Below are 25,301 nucleotides of genomic sequence, written 5' to 3'. Positions count from 1 at the left end.
TAACCACTACACTTTTCCCCAACCCTTAGCTAACATCACAGATGCGTCTCTACATGTGGGGTATACGGAAAATTCACAGTAATTGCTCACCCGTGCTTTGGAGCTATATCTGAACGTAAACCATGGGAAAGTTGCAAAAAAGAGGCAACGAGAAAGTCGTAAAAATGAACTTGTAACAAGCTGAACAAACCAGCTCTGTGAATTAGCGTAAAACGTGCGTTTTCAAGGGGATTTTCAGATGTTTACAAAGTACTCAGGAATTCAGCAATTTTCAGTGAGTGCCGTGAGTAATCCAAGATTGCATTGGTTTCACCTTATCACGTGGTTGATCCTGAAAACTCGCGTCACTCTCTCAACCAACCAGATGCAAAACGAAAACCAATCATGACTTGGTTGCCTGCGTTTTCCTGCGCTTTACTCAGACAATCCGTGGTCGTTTTTTCTTTGAATACCCATTAGCCCTTATAGGTGTTTTCCTGACTCCTGACAGGCTGTAGTGATTACTTTAGTTTTGGCATTACGACACTTAATCGCAAAGCGCTCTAACATGTTTCTCCGTAACAAGTAAAAGGGGCTCATTGGCAATCGACCAATGCAAAAATGGTAACTAGTATTGTGCGGTTGAACGCAATATTCATTTCTTCGCCCAGTTCCTCAAAACTTCACTTCCTACAAAAGAATGTGGCATTCAGACGAAAGGCTAGGGAAAGAATGAAAATGGAGAGCGAGACTGGAGCTAGCTATATTTTTTCGGCCGCGAACCTCGTCTCGATGGGAGTCGCGAATCCCGCGTGAGAATGTGGGTGCCTCACGAGGATAAATCACCTAATAGTTTTTCAGTATAGCAGTTTTCAGATGCGACGACTAATTGCACATGAAATTAAAATCTTCTCTGCACTGGCATTACATCCAGTGACGATATTAGATATTTTTATTCACCCCCAACACATGTTCTACTTGCTTAAACTAACGATCAATATTTCCCCCACAAAGAAAATAAGAATGTTGTAACAGATTGTAAAAAGAATGCAAAGTAGCCGCAACGACGCGGCGGGCATTTGAGTCATTAGGGGATGCGTTAGTGTAACCAAACGCTTAATCTTGCATGTAAAATTTTGTGCGGTAAACAAAAAATTTCTTATAAACATTTCTTATATATTTTCTAAAAGTTCCCGTAATCTTCGTTTCAGGCCTCTCACGGCTCACAGATGTTGACAAATACGATCAATCTCGAGCCCAGGGTAATTTTGACTCCTCGCCTGCGGTGTTTGGCGACCATACAAACTAACAAGGAGCCAAGATAACCTTGGGCTCGAGATTGAAATACGATCAAAAAACAACGATCTGGGAACGAAACTAGTGTTTTCACTAATTGCCGCACTCTCTCCGTGACTGTTCCGCGCGTCTACTTTGCTATCAGGGTCCTTCAGGCTGTTTCTGCAGTTATAGTTCCCATAAATTGCGCCCGTTTCATCGACTGTTCCATCCTGTGGGCCTTCACCATTATAAGAAAGCTAAGAAGGGACGTGGCCACCATCAAGTAAAAGGGTCCTGTCCAGCCGTACCTGTCAGCGATCCAACCCACAACGGGCCCTTCAATTATAGGGCCAACACCACCAAACCCTGAAAAGGAAAGGGGATATTAAACTTTAGAGCGCTTATCACCTGTGTGTTGGACAAAAAAGGTAAAGTAATGCAAAGGCATTACAAGAGGGCAAACTATTGTTTGTAAATTCCCGTCTCAAAGGCATTCTCTACACCCAGTATCTTCGCGGGTTTTGCTGTTCCCGTCGTCGTCTGTGTCCTTATTTCTTAGAGCCGCTTCTGTCGGAGTCGGGAAACCGCTTGTGGTCAAGTTGCGATTGGTTGATTTTTCCGTCAGATTGGTGCAGATAACGGCGCGAGTTTCCTTAATCGAGCACAGCGCGTATTGATAGAAACTCAGCCCCAACTGGAAATTTCTCAGACGAGCAATTATACACTACAGTCTCCTTTCTCAAGATTTCGCCTAGCGTCCAAAACAGGCCTTTTTTTTCCTCTGCGTTTTTCACGCAAGCAGAGTGAAATGCGGCGCGAACACGAGGGACGAGCGCAATGAGAGGGGCGCCCCTCGTGTAACCCTTGCGTTCACCTTCACGCGCCTGAAAGACTCCTATCCAGTAAATAAAATTTTTTCCGGGCTTGAGTACACCCAACCCTCTAAATAAACAGGTTTGGGAAAGGGAAGGGGTTTATCCAAGCAACTAGATCTTGACGGCGACCCGATTCCTACCTACCATTGACAAGGCCAGTTGCAGCTGCTTGTGCATTATCCCGCTCACCAATCTCTGCAGGAATTGAACCACTCAAATACGGATCAACGCCACAATTGCACGCTCCGGCCAGGAACATGAATAACGCGTTCACCATGAGGCCCCAGTCTCCCGTGTATTGGAAAAGAGCCATGAAAACTGTGCTTCCCAACAGAGCCAGAGTCACACCATATACAGCTCTACCCTGAAGTAACCTGAAACAGAGTCAGTGATATTAATCTCTTTGAAACAAAAAAAGGGAGCCGACGGAAAAAAGATTCATTTTTGCTTTTTTTTCAGACGGGGGACGGGGAGGCAAGGAGAGAAGCAAGGGGGGGGGGGGGGAAGGCAGGGAGAGGCGAGGGCCTGAGGTAGGAGGAGGTAAGAGGATGAGACCAGTGGGGAGGGCAAGGGAGATGAATGCAAGTAGTGCGTCAACGAAAAAGATTAGCTCTTGTTCTAGACTACGAGTATAGTCCTTGTCGTCGAAGCCTGTCGCGCGACTTCAAAAGAAAAGTCAGCAAAAAAACAAAATTGATGTTAACGCGCCGCGCGGAATTTCAGAGAGCGCACGAAAAGGGCCTCACTTTTTATTCGCTGCTTTTTTTTTTCTTTTTGCTCGTCCGACGGACCTCGCAGAAAAAATGAAGATTACCCGTGGTCCACGTTTGTCCTATAAGCTACATTGCGGTATGCACACAGGGCTAGTGATCCTAAGGTTAGAAATTTACTAATCAATTTGACTTGGCGTTGCAAATTCCGACTACCGTAACCGGTTTAAAATTTTATTCGTTCAAAGTCTCAGTCCTTCACACTGAAACAGTGATACAAGAATGCAAAAATGGGAAATAGAGAAGGAATGATAAAATGTATTGTTGTTTCACGACTTTTATAACTTTTAATGGCGAAAAGAAAAATGCTTGTTTAGATACGGATGGTACGTTCGTTCGTTGGTCAGACTTTCATAACATTTGGTGGCTCCTAAAGGAGCCGTTTGTTTTGGCGGGAAACCCACAAAGTGAGTTTACTTGCTGCTAGTGTACTTGGTCACAGCCTTTGTTCCTTCACTGACGGCGTGTTTCGCTAGTTCGCCTGGCAGAAGCAACCTGATGGCTGTCTGGATCTCACGAGAGCTGATGGTCGATTTCTTGTTGTAGTGGGCAAGGCGGGAAGCTTCGGTAGCGATGCGCTCGAAAATGTCGTTGACGAACGAGTTCATGATGCCCATGGCTTTGCTGGAGATACCAGTGTCAGGGTGAACTTGCTTCAACACTTTGTAGATGTAGATAGCATAGCTTTCCCTTCTCTTTCCTCTCTTCTTCTTCTTGCCGTCAGCAGCAATTGCCTTTGCCTTTCCGGCTTTCTTCTCGCCTTTCTTTCCTGCAACTTTGGGAGCCATAATATCTGAAGAACAGTTGTGACTTCAATACCAGGCAACTTGATGCTTCTTCAATTTATAGTGAATAGACGGAAGGATCAATTATCATACGGATCGAAATCCTCGATTGCTGATTGGGTATCAACCCAAAATGACCGCAGAGGTCAAACTTCTTTGTATTTCATTTCTTTTGTAAACAAACCAGAGACAACGGTTATTGAAATTCAATCGGTCAACAAAGATGTGATTGGCGCTTTTCGATCCTTCGTGCATAAATAACTAACCATAAATATTGAAGTTCATTCATTCTTTTACATTCTCGCATCGAGTGAACCTTTCGAAATATTCAAACATGTCTGGTCGCGGAAAAGGTAAAGCTAAGGGCACCAAGTCTAAAAGCCGCTCATCCCGAGCAGGGCTTCAATTCCCAGTTGGTCGAATCCACCGTCTTCTCCGTAAAGGAAATTACGCTGAGCGTGTTGGCGCTGGTGCACCAGTGTACTTGGCTGCTGTGCTCGAGTACTTGAGCGCTGAGATCCTCGAGTTGGCGGGCAACGCTGCTCGTGACAACAAGAAAACAAGAATCATCCCCCGTCACCTTCAGCTAGCTGTCCGTAATGACGAGGAGTTGAACAAACTGCTGGCTGGCGTCACCATTGCACAGGGAGGTGTTCTTCCCAACATCCAGGCTGTTCTTCTACCCAAGAAGACCGAGAAGAAGCCGAAAGCCTAAACAAGCTTTCACTGCTTATAAAAAACGGCTCCTTTAGGAGCCACCACATACGATAAAAGTCTCGATCAACCGCTTGTTATTCCTTAAAAATTCGTCAAACTTGCTTTAATTAAAAAAAAATACAAATAAAATTGCCATAAGAGATACCACTTCCCCAGTTAAATAAAAGTATCCTATTCAGTCACTACAGGAAGTTTGGTCGCTACTTGTGGCAGTCGGAAAATTATTGTCAATTTTATGATTTCAAATTCGATCTGAACATTAGGTGCTCCTGTTCCACAAGGAATTGGCGGTCATACGCTCATTTGGACGGACAATGGTTCGCCGCCAAAATCCATGTGCTTTCAAATGAAATTGATTCGTGGTCAACGAAGTGTTTCGGTGATTTTCAATTCTTTCGCCAAGATATTTTTCCCATAAAAAAAACACCAACAATGCGCTATCCGGTTTTTCACTTGATCGATAAGAACGTTACAGAAATACCGCCAAAATTGACTCACACATCACTGATGTAAGAACTGATGTAAGATTCCAGCGTGGAAGATTATCTACACTGCGCCAAAAAGTAACTAATACATATATGCCGAAACTTTCCTCGTTTAATTTCCAATTCCAAGACTATAATGGGAGTTTATCTGAACCGAAAGCCAGCAAAAGATCGTAGTCCATTAGCGCGCACAAATTTTTGCGCTCCGAAGAATACGTTACCTACATTGTGCCAAACAGTAACGAATACTAATGTGTGACTAATCAATACTCGATCATCCAAAGCTTAAAAAACAATATCTTAAAATATCTTGAGCTTGGTTATAGGATCTTAAGAGGGAACTAGGCATTAAGAACCATTATAACTCACAAATAGCGTGCACTATTCGCTTCCAATGGCTTTCTATAATTTGCAAAACGAAACGAAAATCTTTAATCTGCGAAATGAAAATCTGTAATTTTCGAAAGAGAAATATGTAAATTACGAAACAAAATTCTGTAATTTGCAAAATAGAAATCTTATTTCGCAAATTACAGATTTTCATATCATTTCGTTCCGTTTACAGTTAGCCTTGAAATGGAGCGTTACAAAAATTGCGACATAATGCCCAAATGCGTGTTTGTGACCGCAAGGTCCAGTACTAAAGGTCAATTAGTCTTAGAAAGTAAACGAGACGCAGCAAGATCAAAACGGCCGCGAGCTTTCCTATAACCACTAATCCCAAACATAAAACCACTGGAGACAAGTAGGAAAGCTGTGTCTTCGCTCTTTGATTAGACACTTTGATTCTCTCTTGAAATTAAAATCTTATAAAACAATATTTCGCAACGAATTTTCGCAGAAGGACGCTGATACGCTGTGTTTAATGCGGCTCCCGTCCTAGTGGGGTAGGTCAGTACATTTTATCAATGACGAAAACCATTTTATTGATTACGACTTTTCCAAGACTTGGTGGCTCCTAAAGGAGCCGTTTGTTTGTGTATCGAAGTGTCCGTCTAACCGCCAAAGCCGTACAGAGTGCGACCTTGTCTCTTCAGAGCGTACACCACATCCATGGCTGTCACAGTCTTTCTCTTGGCGTGCTCGGTGTATGTCACAGCATCACGGATCACATTCTCGAGGAAAACTTTGAGAACACCGCGAGTCTCTTCGTAGATCAGACCAGAGATACGCTTGACACCGCCACGACGAGCAAGTCGACGGATGGCTGGCTTAGTGATACCTTGGATGTTATCCCGAAGGATCTTTCGGTGACGCTTGGCGCCTCCTTTTCCGAGACCTTTACCTCCTTTGCCGCGACCAGACATACTGATTGTTACTCGAGTGACTGAGTTATGTCTAATTGATTTACGTTTCTGTTAGTTTATAAGGGCAACCATGACCTCTCAGGAAACAAGACAGACGTAGCTTGGTATTGGTTGAATGCAGAACAAAGGAGCTAAAGGCCCAATTAGTAAACAATCTTACAAACCAGCATGTGAGCACTCCTACTCCTGCACGCTAACAACCTTTGCAATCAAACAAGTGTTGACATCTGTTCTATAAAAGTTCGTTTAAACTACCACTCAACCACTTCAGTTAAGCTCTCAATCGTTTAAAGCAAGTTTTTACCCAACACAAAGATGTTCCAAAGCCTTCTAAACTATTCCAGGTCGATTCGGATCGAAATACAACTACATAACTGTGATATTATATACAGTTCCCACACTCGACCAATCAGATCTCCTATTTTAAAGCCAATCAGAAACTAGCCCGCCAAGGTATAAATCGATTTGTAAGCAATCGGCATTACACTCAGTTAGCTTTCTTGTTACTCGAATCTTTTCAAAAAATGGCTCGTACAAAACAAACTGCGCGTAAATCAACTGGTGGGAAAGCTCCACGAAAACAGCTTGCCACAAAAGCAGCCCGTAAGAGCGCCCCTGCGACCGGTGGAGTCAAGAAACCTCATCGATACAGGCCTGGTACAGTCGCTCTTCGTGAGATCCGTCGTTACCAGAAATCCACCGAGCTGTTGATCCGCAAGCTGCCCTTCCAGCGTCTTGTGCGAGAAATCGCCCAAGATTTCAAGACCGATCTGCGTTTCCAGAGCTCGGCTGTGATGGCTCTTCAAGAAGCTAGCGAGGCTTACCTTGTCGGTCTGTTTGAAGACACCAATTTGTGCGCCATCCACGCCAAGCGTGTCACCATCATGCCCAAGGACATTCAGCTGGCCCGCCGAATCCGCGGAGAACGAGCATAAGTGGACTGCATCAACATTCAAACAAACGGCTCCTTTAGGAGCCACCACATGAATTAAAGCAATGATCAATGACTCCCTATAATACAATTGGGGTTTCAACTCCTAAGAATTGTCTCGCATCGACCTTCGTGTCTTCCCTTGATAGGTTTTTTCTATCCTAGAATTACAGAGAAGGCTTCGGTAAAAGACTTAACGTGTTGATATAAAAAATTCAGTTCGAGAACGACACACTCTGTCAATGGTTACACATTCTCGTGTATATCATTTCAAAAGGAAAATTTTTATGATCGCTGTCACCATTAAATTTTTTGTGGGTGTGCAGTTTCAGCGAAATGATCATATACGTATCTTCGCATAAAAGATTTTTAACAGTCTGACCCTTAATGAATATTCTTTGGCGTATTATCCGAGATTGAAAAACAAACTCATACACACGCAAAACGAAAGTTCACTGTAGTTGCAGAGATAGCCAACCGTCGAAAGAGATAACATGGAAGCAAATTTTAAACGATTTATCCTTGATAGTTGGTCCTAGTCTCCTTCGCAACCATTGTTTGGTCTCGTCACGCGGGAGACTTAAATGCTTCAATTTCTGCCAAAGTGCTCTAATAATTGAAATAGCAAAGAGGTCTTTATTGCTTACTAAGCTCGTCTAACGCATGAAGAAACTGTAAATTAACGAGGAAGCGTAGTGTATGATCCTTTAAAAACCGACACGTCATAAAATTTTTCAAATTGATAACATTTTCATACTCTTTTGGAAAGCAGTCTGCTGTACGTTTAGTAAGATTTCAAACCTTGCAATTGTTCACCGATCTGCTTTCTAAATGTTGAGAAATGTTTCCATGCAAAAATTGATTTCCTAGATTTATTGTCAATTTTATTATGTATTAAGTGAGTTGTAATTTCGTTACCGTTAAAGCATAGGCGGCCCAAGCTCACGTCTCGAGAAAAAGCCAACGATGAATTCATGAACGCGTCACGCGTTGTGTGACTCGGTGTTAAGTTACGGGAGGAACCGTTGAAAATTTGAACACGTTATAAGGCATAGTATGGGGAACGAAATATGGTCGATTTATAACGATAAATATTTCGAAATCTGAATATTTTACACGTAAAATCAATAAAAACTTACTCATGCCCTGTGTATCCGTCGAAGTTTCTAGCGATTTCTGCTGTTTTAAGCTTGCTTTACCATCACTGTTAACCATGTCTTTGACATGGATAACAGTGATGGTAAAGCAAGCTTAAAACAGCAGAAATCGCTAGAAACTACGACGGATACACAGGGCATGAGTAAGTTTTTATTGATTTTACGTGTAAAATATTCAGATTTCGAAATATTTATCGTTGTAAATCGACCATATGTCGTTCCCCATACTATGCTTTATAACGTGTTCAAATTTTCAACGGTTCCTCCCGTAACTTAACACCGAGTCACACAACGCGTGACGCGTTCATGAATTCATCGTTGGCTTTTTCTCGAGACGTGAGCTTGGGCCGCCTGTGGTTAAAGCACAGAGTCAACGTTACAATTAGAAGTAACATGTAATTGGCAGCGGCATAGGATAATCAAATTAGTTCAGCCAGCAGTGATGTGTGAAATTAGGTATTGGCTAGGCGTTTAAGCGCGTAGGAACTTAGCAGCATGATTGTCAAGTAAAGCCATATTTAATAGGAAATTATTAGTGCCTACGGATCGTTGTAGAACGTGAGTGAATCTTGAATCCCACATGGAACTACGCATCTGGGTGTGGATTTACTCAGCTAATAAATGTAACATTTTTGTAACCCTAAGATTAGATTGTAATAGAGTAGATAGATCCCAGAACGGAACGTGTGATATTGAATTGTCGTCTATAAAGGCTGAATCAAGAGAAAGTATACAGTCCAAGATTACTGAACCAGCGTGTGCGGAATTCTTAGCAACGCAAGTGGGAAATTCTGCAAACCTAACCAAGTTTGTCAAGAAAGGGGCAGTAATTTGAGGCAAGCTGTTTACGTGGAGCCTTCCCACCAGGTATCACTAAGCCAGCCATCCGTCGACTCGCTCGTCGTGGCGGTGTCAAGCGTATCTCTGGTCTAATCTACGAAGAGACTCGCGGTGTTCTCAAAGTTTTCCTCGAGAATGTGATCCGTGATGCTGTGACATACACCGAGCACGCCAAGAGAAAGACTGTGACAGCCATGGATGTGGTGTACGCTCTGAAGAGACAGGGTCGCACTCTGTACGGCTTTGGCGGTTAGAAGGACACCTCGATACACAAACAAACGGCTCCTTTGGGAGCCACCAAATCTTATAAAAGTCGTGACCAATAAAATGATTGAAATAATCGATTAGAAAGATTGGAATCATATTTTTTCTTGCTACGTGAGGCGCGCACCCGAATGGCCACATTGAATTTCATTTTAGAGTACATTTTCTTGTCTGTTGAATTTGTTGAGTGTTAGAATTGATATAAACGGTCTGAGTTTTGTGATATTGTGGCTAATACAGCGAGCGAGAAAATTGCTTTCCTCAGTGTCTGGTTAGATTATTCAGTTTTGAAGTTCGAAAATTTGTAAAACATGAAGTGGCCGTCTTTCGTTTTCTTGCGTAGTCATGAATCATAAATTTTCTCCATATGTTGCAGCATGCTCTCTTTTATAGTTAATCACAATGCACATAGGCGCAAAAAAAGAGAACACTTCTATGGAGCATTGCCGGGTTTTTGGAAGCTTTGAACCATGTATTTTGTGGCCGCTATACTTACTGAGACGACCACGGGTGCAGCAGCGAATAACAAGAAAAATTTTTATATACCCTCCAGGCGTGACAAATTTTGTGCAATGTCTCTGATGTTCTTCCATCGAGTGGTCCAACAAAAAGAGAGAAACCTTTTCACTTTGTATCGCATTTGCAAGCGCAAAATATTCTAGACAGCTTTGCGTCATCGAGATCAGTAAAATATAAATATTCGTTGCTTTCTATACTTTGCGCAGTGTAGGTGATGAAAGAAAATGCGAGAAAATTTTGGCGCAATTCCTGTAACGGTCTAGGGACAATGCAGAAGAACCGGCTTCCGTCGCAGATTTCTGCACATAAATCACATGTCAGAGTTGGTGTAATTTTAACTGAAAATTTGGGGTATTGTCACGGCGAAAGAATTGTGAACCACTAATAAAAAAAAAAAAAATTCATAGACCACGAATCGACGTGAGTTGAAACGCAAGGATCTTGGCGGCTAACCAATTGGAGTCAAAAATCACTACAAAGAAAGACCGCCAAGTTATTTTAAATCGGGAGCACATGATTCCATAATAACCTTAACGAATTTTAGTGCGTGAAAAAGGTCTTGACCAAACTTTAACTTCTGCACCAAGCAACCACTCTTTCATGTAATTAATAAAGAAGATATTTTTGAACTGGAAAAGTGAGACAACTTCTGTTCAGGTTATCCTTTGTATGTTTGACGAATATGGAAGGAATAAAAGAACCATTGATAAAGACTTTCATTGTATTTGGTGGCTCCTAAAGGAGCCGTTTTGTGTAAGTGAAAACATTGTCTAGGCTTTTGGCTTCTTCTCAGTCTTCTTGGGTAGAAGAACAGCCTGGATGTTGGGAAGAACACCTCCCTGTGCAATGGTGACGCCAGCCAGCAGTTTGTTCAACTCCTCGTCATTACGGACAGCCAGCTGAAGGTGACGGGGGATTATTCTTGTTTTCTTGTTGTCACGAGCAGCGTTGCCCGCCAACTCGAGGATCTCAGCGCTCAAGTACTCGAGCACAGCAGCCAAGTACACTGGTGCACCAGCGCCGACACGCTCAGCGTAATTTCCTTTGCGGAGAAGACGGTGGATTCGACCAACTGGGAATTGAAGCCCTGCTCGGGATGAGCGGCTTTTAGACTTGGTGCCCTTAGCTTTACCTTTTCCGCGACCAGACATGTTTGAATATTTCGAAAGATTCACTCGATGCGAGAATGTAGGAAAAAGAATGGATGAACGTCAGTATTTATGGTTAGTTATTTATGCACGAAGGATCGAAAAGCGCCAATCACATCTTTGTTGACCGATTGAATTTCAATAACCGTTGTCTCTGGTTTGTTTACAAAAGAAATGAAATACAAAGAAGTTTGACCTTTGCGGTCATTTTGGGTTGATACCCAATCAGCAATCGAGGATTTCGATCCGTATGATAATTGATCCTTCCGTCTATTCACTATAAATTGAAGAAGCATCAAGTTGCCCGGTATTGAAGTCACAACTGTTCTTCAGGTATTATGGCTCCCAAAGTTGCAGGAAAGAAAGGCGAGAAGAAAGCCGGAAAGGCAAAGGCAATTGCTGCTGACGGAAAGAAGAAGAGGAGAGGAAAGAGAAGGGAAAGCTATGCTATCTACATCTACAAAGTGTTGAAGCAAGTTCACCCTGACACTGGTATCTCAAGCAAAGCCATGGGCATCATGAACTCGTTCGTCAACGACATCTTCGAGCGAATTGCTACCGAAGCTTCTCGTCTGGCCCACTACAACAAGAAATCGACTATCAGCTCCCGTGAGATCCAGACAGCCATCAGGCTGCTTCTGCCCGGCGAACTGGCGAAACACGCCGTCAGTGAAGGAACAAAGGCTGTGACCAAGTACACTAGCAGCAAGTAAACTCACTTTGTGGGTTTCCCGCCAAAACAAACGGCTCCTTTAGGAGCCACCAAATGTTATGAAAGTCTGACCAACGTACGAACGTTAAAAGTTTTAAAAGTCGTAAAACAACAGTGCATTTCATCATTCCTTCTATATTTCCTATTTTTCATTCTTGTATCACTGTTTCGGTGTGAACGAATGAAATGTAAAACAGATTTGAGTAGTCGGAACCTGCAACATCAATGATTAGTAAATTACTAATTTTATGATCACTAGCCCTGTGTGCAGACCATAATTTAGCTTACAGGACAAACATTGACAACGAGCATTCTTTCTTTTTAGGTGAAGTCCGTGGCGCGATTAAAAAAAACAGCGAATAAAAAGTGAGGCGCTTTTTGTCCAGCGCCACTCTTCCGAAATTCCGCGCGGCGCGCCAACATCAATTTTGTTTTTTACTGTTATCTTCTTGCATAACTTAATCGCGTGGAGATGACGGTTTTTTTTTCCTACAATTTCAATATGATTAATTTCAGACTTTTATAATCCTAAGATTGTTACGGTCATCTATGAGGAGTTTAGCGAGAATCGCTTGTGCCTGAGCTGAAAAGAACGAGTGGCTCACGCTTTTTTGCGCGTAGAAAGGTAACATCGGGTTAGATTCTGAATCGTCCCTTGTCGCTGATAGCGGGAAGGATGCTGATACACAATACATATTAATTAATTTCACTGATGCTAACCTTAAAACTGCTAAGCTATCAGTTCATGGAAGGGAGGCGAAAAAGCGGGCGTGCAGAAAGCGGCGGGAATGAGGCGAAGGAAAACCGCAGCCCTGATAACCGCCTTTTTTGCTGGCACAGTCTTGGTCCTTTAACAACTGACGTGACATAACATTTTGCAAACTGAAAATATTTCATACTCTTTTTGAAAGCAGTCTGCTGTACGTTTAGTAAGATTCCAAACCTTGCAGTTATTCACCGATCTATTTTCTAAACAATTTTGTCAAGAAAGGGGCAGTAGTTTAAGACAAGCTGCTTACGTGGAGCTTTCCTACCAGTAGATTTACACGCAGTTTGCTTTGGGCGGGCCATTCTTTGAAAACGTTTCGTGATAACAAATATGTAAAACGAAATCTATTTATACTTTGACGGGCTTGTGTCTGATTAACTATAAAATGCGTGATCTGATTGGCCAAGTGTGGAAACTGTATATAATATCACAGTTATGTAGTTGTATTTCGATCCGAATCGACCTGGAATGGTTTATCAGGCTTTGGAACATCTCTGAGCAGTGTAAAAACTTGCTTTAAAGGAGAGAATGCTTAACGAAATTGGTTTGTGATAGTTCAAACGAACTGTCATCAACTAAATGTGAGCACTTGTTTGATTTGGTAGCGCGCAGGCTAACAAATAGCTGTGTTTACATGATAATTTGAATATGTTTTGAAATAATTTGGCCTTTAGCCCTTTCTTCTGTCTTCAACCAATCCCAAGCCACGCCTGTCTTGTTTTCTGAGAGGTCATTGTTGACCCTATAAACTACAGAAACGCAAGTCATTCGGGCACAACTCAGTCACTCGAGTATTAATCAACATGTCAGGTCGCGGTAAAGGAGGTAAAGGACTCGGAAAAGGAGGCGCCAAGCGTCACCGAAAGATCCTTCGGGATAACATCCAAGGTATCACTAAGCCAGCCATCCGTCGACTCGCTCGTCGTGGCGGTGTCAAGCGTATCTCTGGTTTGATCTACGAAGAGACTCGCGGTGTTCTCAAAGTTTTCCTCGAGAATGTGATCCGTGATGCTGTGACGTACACCGAGCACGCCAAGAGAAAGACTGTGACAGCCATGGATGTGGTGTACGCTCTGAAGAGACAAGGTCGCACTCTGTACGGTTTTGGTGGTTAGACGGACACTTCACACAACAAACGGCTCCTTTAGGAGCCACCAAGTCTTAAAAAAGTCGTGACCAATAAAGTTGTTGAAATAATCGATTAGAAAGAGGCTGGAATTATATTATTTCTTGCTACTTGAAGCGCGCGCCCGAATAGCCACTTCAGAGTACATTTTCTCGGGGCTTTGTAGAATATGAAGTGGCCGCCTTTCATCTTCCTGCGTGACCATGGAACATAATTGTCTTTATATGTTGAAGCATGCGAACTAGTGAAGTGATTCACAATGCACAGAAACGCAATAAAGAGAACACTACTACGGAGCGTTGCCGGGTTTTTGAAAGCATTGAACTGTGACATTTTGTGGCCGCTATACTTACTGAGACGACCACAGATGCAGTATCGAATAACAAGAAAATTTCAATATACCCTCCACGCGTGACAAATTTGGTGCAATGTCTGTGACGTTCTTCCATCGAGTGGTCCGAGGAAAAGAAAGTAAACTTTTCACTTTGTGTCGGATTTGCAGGTGCAAAATATTATAGACAGCTTTGCGTCATCGAGTACTGATCAGTCAAATATAAATATTTGTTGCTTTCTTTACTTGGCGCATTGTAGGTGATGAAAGAAAATCCGAGAAAATTTTGGCGCAATTCCTGTAACGGTCTAGTGACAAGGCAGAATGATCGGTTAGCGTCGCGGATTTCTGCACGTAAATCACAAGTCAGAATTGGTGCATTTTAAACAGAAAAATCGGGTAATTGTCACGGCGAAAGAATTGTCAAAAAAATTAATAGATCACGAATCGACGCAAGTTGAAAGTTCAGGGATTTTCCTGGCTAACCACTTGCAGTCCAAAATCGCGTCAACGAAAGACAGCCAAGTTATTTTAAAACGGGAGCACATGATTCCATGATATTCATAACGAATTTGAAATTGTGAAAAGGTCTTGACCACAATTTTAACTGCTACAGCGAGCAACCATTCTTTCATGTTGTAAGTAAAGAGGATGTTTTTTAACTGGGAGAGTGGAGCCGCTTCTGTTCAAGTAATTTTTTTGTAGTTCTGAGTTTGAGTATGTTTGACGGATATGAAAGGAATTAAAAACCGTTGATAAAGACTTTAGTTGTATTTGGTGGCTCCTAAAGGAGCCGTTTTGTGTAGGAAGTGGAAAACTTGTTTAGGCTTTTGGTTTCTTCTCGGTCTTCTTGGGCAGAAGAACAGCCTGAATGTTGGGAAGAACACCTCCCTGTGCAATGGTGACACCGGCAAGCAGTTTGTTCAACTCCTCGTCATTACGGACAGCCAGCTGAAGGTGACGGGGGATTATTCTTGTCTTTTTGTTGTCACGAGCAGCGTTGCCTGCCAACTCGAGGATCTCGGCGCTCAAGTACTCGAGCACAGCAGCCAAGTACACTGGTGCACCAGCGCCAACACGCTCAGCGTAATTTCCTTTGCGGAGAAGACGGTGGATTCGACCAACTGGGAATTGAAGCCCTGCACGGGATGAGCGGCTTTTGGACTTGGTGCCTTTAGCTTTACCTTTTCCGCGACCAGACATGTTTGAAGATTTCGTAAAGTTCACTCGATGCGAGAATGCAGGACAATGAATGACCTTCGATATTTATGGTTAGTTATTTATGGACGAAGGATCGAAAAGCGCCAATCATTTCAATAACCGTTGTCTCTGATTTGTTTACAAAAGAAATGAAATACAAAGAAGTTTGACCTCTGCGGTCATTTTGGGTTGATACCCAATCAGCAATCGAGAATTTCGATCCGTATGATAATTGATCCTTCCGTCTATTCACTATAAATTGAAGAAGCATCAAGTTGCCCGGTATTGAAGTTACAACTGTTCTTCAGATATTATGGCTCCCAAAGTTGCAGGAAAGAAAGGCGAGAAGAAAGCCGGAAAGGCAAAGGCAATTGCTGCTGACGGAAAGAAGAAGAGGAGAGGAAAGAGAAGGGAAAGCTATGCTATCTACATCTACAAAGTGTTGAAGCAAGTTCACCCTGACACTGGTATCTCAAGCAAAGCCATGGGCATCATGAACTCGTTCGTCAACGACATCTTCGAGCGCATCGCTACCGAAGCTTCCCGCCTAGCCCACTACAACAAGAAATCGACTATCAGCTCCCGTGAGATCCAGACTGCGATCAGGCTGCTTCTGCCCGGCGAACTGGCGAAACACGCCGTCAGTGAAGGAACAAAGGCTGTGACAAAGTACACTAGCAGCAAGTAAACTCGCTTCGTGGGTTTCCCGCCAAAAAAAACGGCTCCTTTAGGAGCCACCAAATGTCATGAAAGTCTTACCAACGTACGAACGTCTCATCCGTATCTAAATAACCATTTTTCTTTTCGCCATTAACAGTTTTAAAAGTTGTAAAACAACAATGCATATTATCATTCCTTCTCTATTTCCAATTTTTGCATTCTTGTATCACTGTTTCGGTGTGAAGATTAATCTTTTAAATACGGCCGTGACTTTGAACGAATGAAACTAACAACTGATTACAGTAGTAGGAACTTGCAACATCGAGTCAAAATGATTAGTAAATTACTTACTTTAGGATCAATTGCCCTGTGTACAGACCGCAAATTAGCTTACAGGACAAACATAGACAACGAGCATTTCTATTTCGGCGAAGTCCGTCGCGCGAGTCAAGAAAACAGCGAATAAAGTGTGAGGCGCTTCTTGTCGTGCGCCACACTTCCGAATTTCCGCGCAATTTTTTTTTTTTTTTTGCTGTTTTCTACTTGCATAACTTTATCTCATGGAGATAAAGTTTTTCCCCCCCCCCTACAACTTTAATATGTTTAATTTCAGACTTTTTATCCTGAAATTAATACGGTCTTCTAAGAGGAGTTTAGCGAGAAACGCGCGTGTCTGAGCTGAAAAGAACAAGTGGTTAACGCTTTTTTCGCGTAGAAAGGTTACATCGAGTTAGATTCTGAATCGTCCCTTGTCGCTGATCGCGGGAAGGATGCTGATACACAATACATTTTGAAAATTAATTTCGCTGATGCTAACCTTAAAACTGCTAAGCTATCAGTTCGTGGAAGGGAGGCGAAAAAGCGGATGTGCAGAAAAAGGCGGGAATGAGGCGAAGGAAAACCGCAGCCCTGATAACCGCCGTTTTTGCTGGCGCAGTCTTTCGCTTGTCTCTCGGTCAGCAATTGAACGCTGATGGCATAGAACTGAAATGATTCACACTCCTACTAAAACAATTTCCAACCATTTTACCTGGTTACGACAAAGCCCAACGCGGTAGTACCCACGACTCCTCCTATTTCAAACACTGTGGACAAGTAGCCCGCCTGGATTTTGGTGTAGTTGAGCTACGAGTAAAAAGCATTTTTAAACCATCAGATCTCAAAATCCAATCACCCACCTAGCTACTATTCATTGCGTCTAAATTATTTAACAGAGACTGTTTTTCTATCTGTTCTTAATTGTATACTCTTATAACAGAGGTATAACAGCGAGTTGGTGTTCGACTAGGAGGCTTATTAGAGAGGGGGCTTCATTGAGAGGGGGCTTCTTAGAGAGGGGAATTATTAGAGAGGGGCTTATTAGAAAAGGAGCTTCAAAGAGTGGGGGCTCCATAGAGAGGAAGCTCCATAGAGAGGAAGCTCCATAGAGAGGGGCTAAATTGAGAGGGGCTTAACAGAGACAGGGACCAAACAAGAGCACGTGGGGTATATCAAGGTCACACTAGCCAAATTCTTTTGTACTCCCAGTATCGGTTTATTTCCTATTGTGTTAAAGTTGCTGGGTGAAATTAAAAGCACATCGTTGTGATCATGTCCTATTCTTTTTATTAGCCTGGGCCGTGTGGTTCAATGTTAAGACAACCCAGTATTAATGTGATATCAGATTTTAGATCTGTTATTTAGTATAATTCTTTTGGTCTACAATTTGATGATTAGATGCTCTGAAAAGAATAGCCCAAACGGTTCCTGAACAAAGGCATAAAGAAACCGGTGAATATGTTGCTCACCTAGTTTTCTCAGTACGTACCGTAAGTTACGGAACCTTTTTTTTTTCCGGCTCTGATTTAATATGTTCTCGCTTGGGCCATGAATTCAAGCAGAAAAAAACTGGTCTGTAACCTACAATATAGACCTCAAACTCGGGTGGAGGGACGTGTAGGAACATGCCCGGAGTTATAGGGGTCATCTGGGGCAAAATACTTGAAAAGTCTTGGAAATAAAATGAATTAATGTTAACCCTTTAATTCCCATAAGTGATCAAGATAGAATTTCTCCTTACAATATCAATACAATATCAACCAGATAAGTAATGAGAATAAAGAAAAATAGCAATTTGGGGATAATTATTTGATCCAATATTAAATTCTCTGAACTAACATTATAAGAATTGTATGGTTGACAGTAAAGAGAATTACAAACTTGATATGGGAATTAAAGGGTGAACTGCACTTACCGCTTGGTAAAGATACATCGGCAGCCACATGTACATACAATATCTGACCAACTTTACACAACAAGTAGCCCAGCTGAGTTCTGGGATCATCCTAAACACAAATCAAATTGTTAAGATGAGGCATTAACATGAATGAACTGCATAAAGACACTGAATTTTTGAGGTTTGGAGCCTAAGACCCAAAGCAAACCCATGCACACTGATGATGTAGGCCCATTTGTTGAAAGGGCAGCCAACACTATCCTATGGAAAAATTGCTGACCAGGGGATAAATGATAACAAATATAAAAAAATTATACACTTCTAATTGGCTGAAAACTAGTGCATTCTCTGGTAACATGAATTTAAAGTTGTAAAACAAGTGCAAAGTTGTAACTCAAGTAGCGCACACACCCTTTCAAAATCTCATTTGTCTTGACTTTCTGTGATGTTTTTTTTATATAGTTTTACATTATTACCAAGTAATAACATAATTTCAAGTGCAATTTGATGTAATAAGCACTTGTCAATCAGTTTTCCAAAGACTACAAATTGCACTTGCCCTACAGGCTCATGCAATTTTGTTGTCTTTGAAAAATTTACTTATGGGTATTAGCACCAAATTGCACTAGAAATCATGTTATTACCTACACTTACTGCACTACCCACCAGATAGAGATTTATCCAGTGGATAGCGTTATCCACCCTATAAACAACTAGGGCCAGTTTAGAAAGGCATAGCAAAAAAGAAGGCCTTACCTTAAACTCCACAGTTGACTATAACTCAATTGAGCTGGTGGGTTACCAGTTTCTGGAGTATTTGAAGGTGTCTCAGCTGATTCTTCAAACAAACAGAGATACGATATTTTTATACTTTAAAATTGCTGTCACTTCTCTTATGAATCGAAAGCATAAAGTGAATTTTCTAAATCAGCACCTGGGATGTCATCTAGCCACAGATTATACAATAAATACAATAATCACATGTTAGGGAAACTCATGGTCACAGATAATCATGTCATGTATGAATACAGTGCATGATATCTAAGGGTAATCATGTGTTTCTTGCTGATTTGTATATTTCTACTCATTTAGAAATAAATAATCAGTTTCACTTACTGTCATAACCATTTTTTCAAAATTCAATGAGTAATAAGACAATTATTTAATTCAGTTTTGGTGATGTTCAGAATATTTAAGTTCTCAGTAAGGATTATCAGCCAAAGTCAAAGGCTGAGGCTAATAACCCCTACTCAACCCTGGTTACTCTGGATATCACAAAAATCTTATCCAAAATTGTTTGTAAACAGGGTGCTGTGGTGCTGCCTCGAAGGAGAGTACTGCAAGATAATTTGGTTTAATCAACTGAGTTGATTAAATGTAAATGGGCCACTGTTAAGAGCTTCATGAAGGTGATGTTAAGAGCATTGGCTCTTCATCAGAGAAGAGACTGAGCTAACAAAGAACTAATGCTCAAAGCAACAGCTGTAGAAACTCTCTATAGTGATTAACTCACATTATCAACTCAAATAATAAACATAATTATCCAGAGACAAGATAAAGGTGATAAACAGGTTCTTTCTTCCCCCACTTCCATACATTTTCCCATGCATAGGTTTTGAAAATACAGTTGGAGCATATCAGCTAAATTATGTTATCCTGATTAAATACCAAATCCTTTTAACTTAGCTAAATCAAATTATATAGTGACTAGAGAGGAGAATAATTTATTTGATCTGAGCAGTTTTAGGGTATAATTCACCTGCATTAGCATCAGGAATCCCAAGTTCTGAAGGAGAATTGAGGAACAAGTAATCCAAAATACCAATGATACCCTACAAAAGGAAATTACAAACAAAAAGTCTGTCTAGGTCATAAGATCTTAGACCCCTTCCACACTGATCAGTAAATTCTAAAAATGACAGAGGATCATAGCAGAAGTTAAAAAACAAGGGGAGGTTTGACAATTTGAAACTTTTCTGAGTTTCGTTTGTCATATTTCAATGAAGGCTTTTATTTGACAGGAATCTCTTATGAAGTTTTTTTCTCTTTGAAAGAAAGTTTAGAAATGCAGGTTATTAACCATTTCACTCCTAAGAGCAACTAGCATCTAATTTCTCCTTACAATATCACCCCTGAATCAAACATAAAGGTCATGAGAATTAACAAAATTATCACCAAATAAAAGAGGCTCTTGATTGTTAAACAAATTCTCCTTGTCAGTACCTTAAGAAATGTATAGAGAACAGTATGGAGAATATGCATACTGATATTAGGGTGTAAAGGGGTTAAATGAATTCCTAGAAAACCTACCACAATAATAGATGGTATGAAAAAGATCATCTTCATATCTGGAGCAAACATAGACAGTAGTTGAACCTACAATAAAAAATGAAAAATAAAAAAAAAACACTTTTCATTTATTGAAAAAAATAAAATGAATTGATGAAATTTACCATGAACAGAAAACTCTTCTGAACCCTTTAACTCCAAAGTGTGACCAAGAAAGAATTTCTCTTTACAATATCAATACAAAGTTAAGCAGACAAGTGGGGAGAATAAAGAAAAATGTCAATTGGGGGATTATTAGTTGATCCAACTCCAAGTTCTCTGAACTAATATCATAAGAATTGTATGGCAGACAGTAAGGAGAATTACTCATGAGATCTAGGGGAGTGAAAGGGTTCACAGCAGTACTCACAGCCATTGCTGTTCCCAGAATTCCTCCTGCAAAACTACTGGTTCCAAACAAACCAAAGATGGTCATCCTTTGCTTGTTGCTAAACCATCCAGTCAGTGATTTAACGGCGTTTGGCCAGGCTGTGGACTATGATGAACATTTATTTAAAATTGAGTTATTACAAATAACATCTTAATTGTAAGTGGAATAAGAACAATGGTAAATTGTGAGCTTAGTAAAGAAATAGTGCAAGATGTTTTTTTGTCTTGTCTGAGTGTGGGATAAACTACGAAAAATTCTGAGTCCTGGGAGGAATTGAACCTCAAACCTCAAACCTTAGGATTCTGTGCTCCAATTGCTCTTATTCCCCCCTGAGTGAGCCAAGTGAGACAAGAGCCTGCTTATGTCAGGGATGAGCCACATAACTTGTGGAAAGTAAAATATTGGGATGAACTCCATTTGAATATTATGCTATAATACACTTTATGGTACTTTTTAAGGGTCTTTAGCTAAACTGCATTGAGCAGTTTACAACTTTTTGTTAAGGAATTTTGCAGGTGCCCCCAATTATAACTATTAAATATCAACCTGAGCTGTTCCATTCAAGAAAAGGAGAACTGAAAACATGAATACGCTGTTCCAGTAACCAAAGGAAATCTAAAAACAAATGAAAGTTAGACAACAATTATTATTGTCAGTAACTCATCAAAAATATCAGCATATGTGTACATGTGTGCCTTGGGTTTTGAGGATTTTGTTCATAAGAAGCCCTTTTTCTTTAGATCTGTTATCAGTAACCAAAATAAAAGGAAACAAAGTTCTTGACTTTCAATAAAAATTATAATTTCAAGTCAGAATTTATTTCATCTTACGTTATAGTCTGGGTAATGGTCAACCTTTTAAAATTGTAAAAGTCCTTTAGTTCACCCAAGAGTGATTAAGATGAAATTTCATATTAAAACAGCTATATTCTTTTAATCAGAAACGTGATAAGAATAAATAGATACAAAATATCAACAAGTAGTAACTGTCGGTATTCTTATAGGCAACAGCAAATAAGCCAATCAGATTGCAACATAACTTCTAATTGTAATAAAAATACTAAGTGAAAGTCAGAATAAACACATGTTATTCTGCCTCACCATTGATAGTGAAGAACATATCAAACAAACAGCCAATGCTCTCCGAGGCCCATATTTGTCACCAAATGATGATAATGTCATCTACAAATAATGAGAATACTCGTTAAAATAACTAACAATCGAAAATACATTTTGTAAACATCTTAACCCTTTAAATCATAAGAGTGATCGGCCTCTAATTTCTCCTTACAGTTATATTGCTGTGTCATTCATTAAGACCATAAGAATAAAGTAAATGATCAGCAACCTTAGAAGCTTTGATTTTTAAACAAACTCTCTTTTTCAGTACTAAAAGAAAATGGATAGAGAGGAGTATGGAGAATACTGATACTGATTTAAGGGTGTAAATGCATAGGTTAACCCTTTAACTCCTAAGAGTGACTAACATCTAATTTCTCCTTCCAATATCACCCCTGAATCAAACATTAAGGTCATGAGAATAAAGGAAATGATCACCAACTAAAGAATCTCTTGATTATTAAACAAATTCTCCTTGTCAGAACCCTAGGAAATATCTTGGGATTAGTATGGAGAATATGCATACTGATGTTAGTGAGTAAAGGGTAAATAAATCTTAAGAGCAACCAGTATCTTATTTCTTCTTACAGGTCTGCTGAATCATACAAATAAGTTCATGAGAATAAAGGAAATGATGTGAATCCTAAGAAGCTTTGATTGTTGAACAAATTCTCTTTGTGAGTACCAAAGGAAACTAATGTATAAAGCTAAGAGGAGTTAATGGAGAATATGCATACTGATGTTGAGGTGTTAAGGGTTAAGTTTGCTTGAAAGCTCTTTGTTGTTGGCTTAAAACTTGTAAATCTGTGACCAAAACAAAAAAACCAGAATTAACACCATTTCAGTGCAAGAAATTTAGTTTGAATCTGACGGTTAGTGAGTAACTAAAGACAAAACTGATACTGGTGAGATGGCAAGGCAGTCTTGCCTGAAAGACAAAGAGCCAAACTAACAATTCCAGCCACACAACTCTGTATTCTTGCCTTCGTATGACTCAGATTATTGCAGCGTGATATTAATCCCAGGAAGATGTTTTCTTGCATTGACCACTTTTTGGAAGACCCTACTAAGCTCATTGTGATTACCCTTCTCAACCCTTTGACCCATGAGAGTGACCGGAATCTAATTTCTTCTTACAATATAACCCCTCAATCAAACATTAAGGTAGCGAGAATAAAGAACATGATCAGCAACTAAAGAAGCCCTTGATTCTTAGACAAGTTCTCCACATCAGCACCTTAGGACATGTATATAGAACAGTGTGGAGAATATACCAACTTAATCTAAGGTTAATTAACAGCAGTTGAATTGAATACCTGCATAACAGCATATGGCAATAAGAAAGCTGTGTCCAAAAAACCAAGCTGTGTTCTTGATAAATTGTATACTTTAGCCATATCTGCTTTGACCTAGACATGATTGATGCACAGGAAACACAAAACAAACTTTTAGTTATTGAGTAATTACATTCAGTAAAATTCACTGAAAAAATAGCAGTTAATGGGGCAAGCAACGCAGGAGAGGTAACAGTTTGAACTTTGAAAAGATCTCCATATTTAAAAATTATTCACCCAAGTGGAGGTGATTAGTGGTAGGTATTTATCACACGGCAAAGCAGTGAGATATTTAACCAACACTTTTCACCATTTCTGAGGTGAATAATTGTCTTAATATGTACCAAACAGATACAAAAAAATAAGTATATTTCTTTCAAAATACCAAAAAAAGGTCAGAGATTCAACTCTTGACACATGATTTTGTCTCATCATCTGCTTAGAGGTGAATACTGCTTGATGTTTGCTTCAGAACTAGCCAATCAACAAGTACAAAAAGCATGATTCACTTATGTGATGTATCCTAAAACACCATACTATCCCTAAAAAAAGCCATAGTCCCCAAGGCAATCTAATGTTTCTGCCCCTGTTTTCTTTATTCAAGAACTGTATACATATTGAAGTGTGGTGTTGTCAAGAAATTTTGTCCAAACTTTTAATTATAGAATTAAGTTGTAAGATCTGCCAAATCAACATGGCTCAGGGCTCAACTTTGAAAGTTCCTCATAAATCATGAAGTGCTAGTTATTTAGAGGAGGTCCAACCCAAAGTGCAGTTTTTATGCAAGCAGCAAGCTTTAAGTATTATCTAATTAAATTTCTTTAACTCTTTAACTCCCATGATCTGATTGTTAATTCTCCCCATTACCAGCTACCCTTTTCCTTGTAAATTTAGTTCTGAGAATTTTGTATTAGATCTAGTTAACAACTTCTACCTGATAAGTTTAAATATTTTCATTACCTGTTTGCTGGATAATGTAAGGATATTATGGGGAGAAGTTTCATGTTGATCACTTCTGGGAGTTTAACAAAGGGTTGACTAAATTTCCTTTCACTCTTAGCTTTCAGCCCTCTTAACACTAATCACAAAAAAAAACTGTTCAAGACAGATAAAAGGTTTGTCTAAATTAAATATAGTTTAGAATGCATTTTAGTTAAGCTGCAGCTAAACTTTATTTAAATAACGAGCCCCAAGAGTCTTTTTTTTTCTATTTTTGTTTTTGTTTTTGTTTTACTTTTGAAGTGACAAGGTAGAAGATATTTTGGAAAAAAAAACTAGTTGTCATGGCTACCTTTCTAAGTTGGAAATTAACGATTTGATTAAATTCATGATGTTTCCATTTCATCTCCTCCAAACTCCTCTGATAAATCAAGGCGTTACTTACTTACAACCTCGTCAAATAAATGCAAAACAGATTCAAAAGCGAAACGCTCTGCTGAATTTTAAGCCCACAACCAATATTTAATTTGCTATTTTTAACTTTCTATGACCTCGAATATCTGGATATTAGACGTCTTCTAAGGAAAATAATTTAACATGTTTTATATCAATTTATAGTTTGTAAGACTGGAAGTTCATAGAGGTTGATGCGATTCTTACCACTCCTAATGGTTTGCGAAGCAAGTAGGTTGACGCGTAACTCAGCCAGTTCAACAAAAGAGTAAAAAACTGTCGGCTTTTATACCCATCCATTGTCGCCATCGCTCTTAAACAGAATTAAGGTGATAACGAATAAGTGAAGTTACGGAAGAGAGAAAGGCCTTGATTATCGAGAAACAAATAAGATTGGGCAACTCCACCGCATAATCGGTCAGGACGCCATGTTGAATTTTAACCAAGTGAGGATTGGGGCGAATGAAAACCCATGCTGCGGAAATGCGGTCATTTAATTTTATTCAAGTCAAAACAAACTGAAAACAGTCAGCAAAGGTAATTTAAAATTTCGGGGCTGTTTCAGAGCAATTTTTTTGTCTTTTTCCTCTTTTGGGCCTAGTAAAATTGTATAATTCAAATTGAATCGCAAAATTTTATTCTGGAAAAATTTAACTTAGTGCTGATGGCA

General features: G+C 40.1%; 9 protein-coding genes and 2 pseudogenes across 12 annotated transcripts; 6 read left to right on the top strand and 5 right to left on the bottom strand.

The window, feature by feature from the left end:
* Positions 1-883: 883 nt before the first annotated feature.
* On the bottom strand, positions 884-25,086 carry LOC113664480 (glucose-6-phosphate exchanger SLC37A2). 2 transcript variants are annotated; one of them, XM_089208004.1, is made up of 13 exons: positions 24,839-25,079; positions 23,222-23,314; positions 22,643-22,709; positions 21,888-21,968; positions 21,334-21,402; positions 20,767-20,892; positions 20,379-20,444; positions 19,828-19,900; positions 18,825-18,906; positions 18,087-18,177; positions 16,884-16,978; positions 2,277-2,506; positions 884-1,623 (listed from the first exon to the last, which is right to left on the bottom strand). In XM_089208004.1, the coding sequence occupies exons 2-13, from the start codon at positions 23,233-23,235 to the stop codon at positions 1,427-1,429; spliced, it is 1,191 nt and encodes a 396-aa protein (XP_089064130.1). In that variant the 5' UTR covers positions 23,236-23,314; positions 24,839-25,079; the 3' UTR covers positions 884-1,426. The 2 variants fall into 2 exon arrangements, with proteins under 2 accessions (XP_089064130.1, XP_027035875.2); XM_027180074.2 differs by lacking the exon at positions 22,643-22,709 and having other exon boundaries at positions 24,839-25,086.
* On the bottom strand, positions 3,049-3,837 carry LOC149045831 (histone H2B.1 pseudogene; annotated as a pseudogene). Its single transcript, XR_016187073.1, has one exon. The product of XR_016187073.1 is annotated as a histone H2B.1 pseudogene (transcript).
* LOC149045830 (histone H2A) lies at positions 3,977-4,587 on the top strand. Its single transcript, XM_089208005.1, has one exon. It carries the CDS (start codon positions 4,022-4,024, stop codon positions 4,400-4,402), a length of 381 nt encoding a protein of 126 aa, XP_089064131.1. The 5' UTR covers positions 3,977-4,021; the 3' UTR covers positions 4,403-4,587.
* LOC149045829 (histone H4) lies at positions 5,790-6,566 on the bottom strand. Its single transcript, XM_089208007.1, has one exon. The coding sequence runs from the start codon at positions 6,194-6,196 to the stop codon at positions 5,885-5,887; it is 312 nt and encodes a 103-aa protein (XP_089064133.1). The 5' UTR covers positions 6,197-6,566; the 3' UTR covers positions 5,790-5,884.
* Positions 6,590-7,250, top strand: LOC149045828 (histone H3). Its single transcript, XM_089208009.1, has one exon. It carries the CDS (start codon positions 6,721-6,723, stop codon positions 7,129-7,131), a length of 411 nt encoding a protein of 136 aa, XP_089064135.1. The 5' UTR covers positions 6,590-6,720; the 3' UTR covers positions 7,132-7,250.
* Positions 8,865-9,475, top strand: LOC149045827 (histone H4-like). The gene is made up of 2 exons (XM_089207823.1): positions 8,865-9,012; positions 9,152-9,475. Exons 1-2 carry the CDS (start codon positions 8,865-8,867, stop codon positions 9,376-9,378), a joined length of 375 nt encoding a protein of 124 aa, XP_089063949.1. The 3' UTR covers positions 9,379-9,475.
* LOC149045826 (histone H2A) lies at positions 10,611-11,196 on the bottom strand. Its single transcript, XM_089208006.1, has one exon. It carries the CDS (start codon positions 11,056-11,058, stop codon positions 10,678-10,680), a length of 381 nt encoding a protein of 126 aa, XP_089064132.1. The 5' UTR covers positions 11,059-11,196; the 3' UTR covers positions 10,611-10,677.
* Positions 11,341-12,025, top strand: LOC113664483 (histone H2B.1). Its single transcript, XM_027180078.2, has one exon. The coding sequence runs from the start codon at positions 11,394-11,396 to the stop codon at positions 11,766-11,768; it is 375 nt and encodes a 124-aa protein (XP_027035879.1). The 5' UTR covers positions 11,341-11,393; the 3' UTR covers positions 11,769-12,025.
* On the top strand, positions 13,268-13,744 carry LOC149045825 (histone H4). The gene has a single exon (XM_089208008.1). The coding sequence runs from the start codon at positions 13,340-13,342 to the stop codon at positions 13,649-13,651; it is 312 nt and encodes a 103-aa protein (XP_089064134.1). The 5' UTR covers positions 13,268-13,339; the 3' UTR covers positions 13,652-13,744.
* LOC113664482 (histone H2A) lies at positions 14,219-15,196 on the bottom strand. The gene has a single exon (XM_027180076.2). It carries the CDS (start codon positions 15,194-15,196, stop codon positions 14,816-14,818), a length of 381 nt encoding a protein of 126 aa, XP_027035877.2. The 3' UTR covers positions 14,219-14,815.
* On the top strand, positions 15,507-17,441 carry LOC149045824 (histone H2B.1 pseudogene; annotated as a pseudogene). Its single transcript, XR_016187072.1, has one exon. The product of XR_016187072.1 is annotated as a histone H2B.1 pseudogene (transcript).
* Positions 25,087-25,301: the final 215 nt, after the last annotated feature.

This window comes from Pocillopora damicornis, chromosome 5 (assembly GCF_964200805.1).
Source record: "Pocillopora damicornis chromosome 5, jaPocDami1.2, whole genome shotgun sequence".
Classification (NCBI taxonomy): domain Eukaryota; kingdom Metazoa; phylum Cnidaria; class Anthozoa; order Scleractinia; family Pocilloporidae; genus Pocillopora; species Pocillopora damicornis.
The sequence above is the reverse complement of the archived record's forward strand: the minus strand, read 5'-3'. Positions and strand labels throughout refer to the sequence as shown.